General features: G+C 29.1%; 1 protein-coding gene across 1 annotated transcript in view; it reads left to right on the forward strand.

Annotated features, from left to right (window-relative positions):
• The first annotated feature begins 3,553 nt into the window (after positions 1-3,553).
• The window catches only part of LOC110278256 (receptor-like protein 7), an 8,608-nt gene continuing 7,296 nt past the window's right edge, over positions 3,554-4,865 (forward strand). Inside the window, exon 1 of the mRNA XM_052257904.1 lies at positions 3,554-4,717. Coding sequence (XP_052113864.1) covers positions 3,554-4,717 — 1,164 coding nt within the window. The remainder of the gene's footprint in view (positions 4,718-4,865) is intronic.

The following is a 4,865-nucleotide window of genomic DNA, read 5'->3' on the forward strand; positions in this document are numbered from 1 at the left end:
TATGATATAATTTGGGTCAATTAAAAATTAAATGACTAAATTAAATTAAAAATAAAATTTCAAAAATAATTTTATATATTAATTTCAAAATGAGATGTGATATATTTTGATTATAAAATTAATAATATATAATAAATATAATAAATTTAACTATATACTTTTAGTTTACAATTTTAATAATCATTGATGACTATATGCCTATCATCACATGCCAATATATGTGAGTAAATTCTCGTAGTGATCTCTGAGATTGACTCCGTGCATTAAAATTGTTCCTGAGATTTCAATTGCACTAATTACATTCTTGAGATTGGAAAAATTGCACCATAGTAGTCTCTGATCCGTTTTTCATTAACGACGCGCTGAGGTGGACCTTTGGTGACACGTGTCATTTCATGGTTTGGCCATGTGTAACGGTATAATGACGTGTCGGTCAATGACACGTGGCATGCTGACGTGGATGGGTATGCCACGTGTCGCAATGCTATTTGTCCATCTGTCATTCACTATGTCATCGTTACATGTGCACCAAATTGGTCCCTTATTTTGCATCAAATGACTCATTTTAGTCCCTGAAATTGAATGTCGTGCATCAAATTAGTCCCTTCATAAGTTTTTTTCATCTTTTTATAAATTTAAGATTCTCAATATTTTTTTATACACTAATTTTAATTATATTTTTTATTATACATATTTTATAATAAATTTTTTAATTAATAATGTTAACTTGTATCATTAGACTACATGTTAACTAAAGCCAAAAATTTATTATTGTCTCTTGTGTTTATTTGTATCTGTTTTAATACTGTTCAAGTCATTGTTACAATAAGTACTTATATTGATTAATAGTGTAATATATGAAAAAGCCGCCTAACAAAGTTATAGATAAAATGAATTATTATAATCGACAATATAAATCTATCTTATTAATTTAGTGAGAAGTTAATTATATGGGAAAGCGGACATTCTTAAAATAGATGAGAATAATGAATTTATATTAGTTAATAAGTGCCTTATCAAGTATTTCTAAAATATTTATTAAAGTGTTAAATATTAAAAAAATTGTATTAAGGAATATTATTATACTTTTAACTTACACTCTTTATTAAATCAATATCATCAATATGTCACATAATTCTTTTAATAAAATATTGTAGAAAAAAATTGTATAATTAAAACTAATATTTTAAAAATATTTTATGAAAACACTTGTATTTAAATAACTTGTGAAAAGATAAAATTAAAATTAGTGTATTCAAATATATAATGAGAATTTTAAATTTATAAAAAATGAGAAAAAACTAATAAAAGGACTAATTTGGTGTATGACATTCAATTTCAGGGATTAAAATGAATCATTTGATACAAAGTAAGGAACTAATTTGGTGCACATGTAACGATGACATGGTGGATGACACGTTGACAAATAGCATTGCGACACGTGGCATAATCTGACACGTGGCAAAATAGCATTGTGATACGTGGCATACCCATCCACGTCAGCATGCCATGTGTCGTTGACTGACACGTCATCATACCGTTGCACGTGGCTAAACCATTAGGTGACACATGTCACCAAATATCTATGTCATCAAGCTACGTCAGCGCGCCTTTAACGAAAAACAGATCAGGAATTACTATTGTGCAATTTTTCCAACCTCAAAGATGTAATTAATATAATTGAAATCTCAAAGACAATTTTAGTGCACGACGTCAATCTCGAGAATCACTACAGGAATTTACTCCAATATATGTAGTTGCCTTGTTAACAACTGGGCCAGGAAAATTAAAAAAAAAGAAAAAAAAAGGAAGGGTCATAAATATAGTTTGTTTGGCATCATCAATGTGCTAAAACTTCATACCGAGTCAATTACTCTCAATAGTTTATCTTACGTGAAGTGAATGAAAGGGGAAAAAAAAACTCATATAATTTGCTTGGCATCATTAGATGTGTTTAAATTTTAAAATTTGTACTTTAGAGGATAAAGTGTGATTTTTTATTTTGAATGGTTTTTTTTATATTTATTTTTGGTCCCACTTATAAAATAAATGATAAGAAATCATATTTTACTCTTTAAAATAAAATTCAAACTTTAGAGAATTCAAATCTTGAACTTTATATGGAGTCAATAACTGTTTCTTTACCGGAGAGGAATTGAAAGGGAGAAAATGAAGTGCTAGTGTAGAGATATTAGATGAAACTAAATTAGGATTTAAGATATATATTAGACTTTCTAAAAAATGTATTGACAGAATAAAATATATAAGTTGAAGTTTAGTAATTTCAACACTTGTTAGCTCCCATGATATAAGTATACTGTTGGGCTCAATAATCATATAAAAATTTATATGATTTGCTAGGAAGTGAAATCTCAAAAAGTAATATGGTTGACGACTTTTAAAAATACAAAGATAAATAGACTGCTAAAAACGAATTTGTTGGAGATGAATTGTCAATTTTTTTAATTTTTAAAAAGTGAATTCTCCTAAAAAAATTATCTTTTAATTTTTATAAATTTTCAAAAAGTAATTTTATCGACCGTAAATTGTGTTTTTTATATTTTAAATTTTTGAAAATGTGAATTATTCATCGACGATAAATTATTTTTTTTATTTTCAACATTTTAAAAGAGTGAATTGTCTTTTCTATTACTTTTTAATTTATAAAAATACAATACGCGAAAGACAAAATTTAATTGGAGACCATTTTAATAAAGACACTAAAAATGTCTTTTTTTTAAAGACGTTTACATGTGTCATGATATTATTAAACATTTTTATTAAATTGGTTAATAATTTATTTTTTAATAAACCAAAACAAAATCGGTTTATTATAGCAACAATACTAAACCTAATTGTCCGCACTATAATTATTAGACCCGATTTGATCCGACCGATTTATACAATTTAAACCAAATCATGTTTAAATTTTTGATAAAAAGACAAATATATCCCTGATTTTTGTTAAAAAAAAAACTATGATCTAATAGGTTATGTAAATTGATCGGTTCGACCGGATCTAATAACAATTGGGTTTATTATTATTATTATTATAAAAAAATCAATTTTATTCTAATTTGTTAAAAAATTCAAAAATAATCAATTCATTAATACGTCCAATAATAATGCGACACATAAGTGTCTTTAAAAAAGAGTTTTGCGCGTCTTTTATGAAAACATCCTCCATTTTAAATACTATATCTTAGTAAATAACGGTATTATACTATTATATATTTTTCTACAAATTATCGAACCCAAAACTATATACAAGTTGCTGTTGACCATTTAATTTTCGACCATTTAATAGAAACATTGCTCCTAGAATTAATGTTCATCGATTGGTGCATGTTACCTAATAGTTTTGGCCATTTAATAAGTATGTATCTTAAATTTATTTGAAGAATTTTCAACATATAAAGGTTGGTCCTAAAATTATTACAATATTCATAAGTGGTATATATCAAATCTATAAAACGAAGTAGTAACATAAGCTGAAATGCAAAAACCAGCTTTATCACCACCAAAACATTTTTCACACATTGCCTTATATATGATGAGAACCACCCCAAACTCATGGTTTTACTTCATATCTTTGCTGTGTCTAGTGGACTTGACTATCACTATCAATTTAGCCACTGCCCATTATTGTCTTGATCATCAGCAATCTCTGCTGCTCCATTTGAAGAACAACCTCACATATAACCAAAATCAGTCCAAAAAATTAATTCATTGGAACCATGTTCATGATTGCTGCCACTGGAAAGGGGTCTCTTGCAACAAGGGACATGTTATAGCACTAGACTTGAGCCAAGAATCTATCTCTGGAGGTAACTTTAGCAGTCTCTTCCACATGCAATTTTTGCAGAGTTTGAATTTGGCTTATAATGAGTTCATCTCCTTTGAAACTTGTTCTGAGTTCCAAAACTTGAAGAATCTGAGGTATTTGAATTTGTCAAATGCTGGCATTGTGGGAGAAATTCCAAAAAATATCTTCCAATTATCCTCACTTCAAGTTCTTGATTTATCTGATAATCAAAGACTTAATGGTTCCCTACCACAAAATATCCCATATCAATTAGCATCTCTCAACTACTTGAACCTCAGCCATACAAATTCTTTTGGACCACTACTAGAATCTCTTCTCAACTTGAGGCAACTATCAACATTGGATCTGTCAAATTGCCAGTTTAATGGGACACTTCCTAACTCAATGTCAAATCTTACCCATCTAGTTTATCTAGATTTGTCATTCAATAACTTCACTGGCCCTCTTCCATCTTTCAATAGGTCCAATGCTCTTAGGAGTTTTGCTCTCAATCATAATTACTTTAGTGGTACAATTCCATCCACCCATTTTAATGGCCTTGCAAATCTTGTGAGAATTGATTTCGGAGATAACTCTTTGGATGGAAGAGTTCCCTCAACTTTGTTTGCACTTCCATCTCTTCAACAACTCATTCTCTCCTACAATAGATTTGAAGGCCCATTGAAGGAACTACCAAATTGTTCTTCCTCATCTTTAGAGATGCTTGATTTAAGTGGAAACAATTTTCAAGGTTCAATTCCCTCATCTATTTTCCAACTCAAAAGACTCCTTTTGCTTCAGCTTTCAACAAACAAGTTCAGTGGCACAATAAAATTGGACAAACTTCGAAACCTACCAAATTTAAAAACATTTGATCTTTCTCATAACAATTTGTCAGTTGTTGATGCAAATGTTACAAATGGTCAAGATTTGTCATCCTTCCCCAGGCTGAACAATCTTTTATTAGCTTCATGCAAGTTGCATGCATTTCCTTCCTTCTTGAGAAATCAGTCCACTTTGCTTTATTACCTTGACTTATCCAACAACCAAATTGAAGGAA

Source organism: Arachis duranensis, chromosome 2, assembly GCF_000817695.3.
Source record: "Arachis duranensis cultivar V14167 chromosome 2, aradu.V14167.gnm2.J7QH, whole genome shotgun sequence".
Lineage (NCBI taxonomy): Eukaryota > Viridiplantae > Streptophyta > Magnoliopsida > Fabales > Fabaceae > Arachis > Arachis duranensis.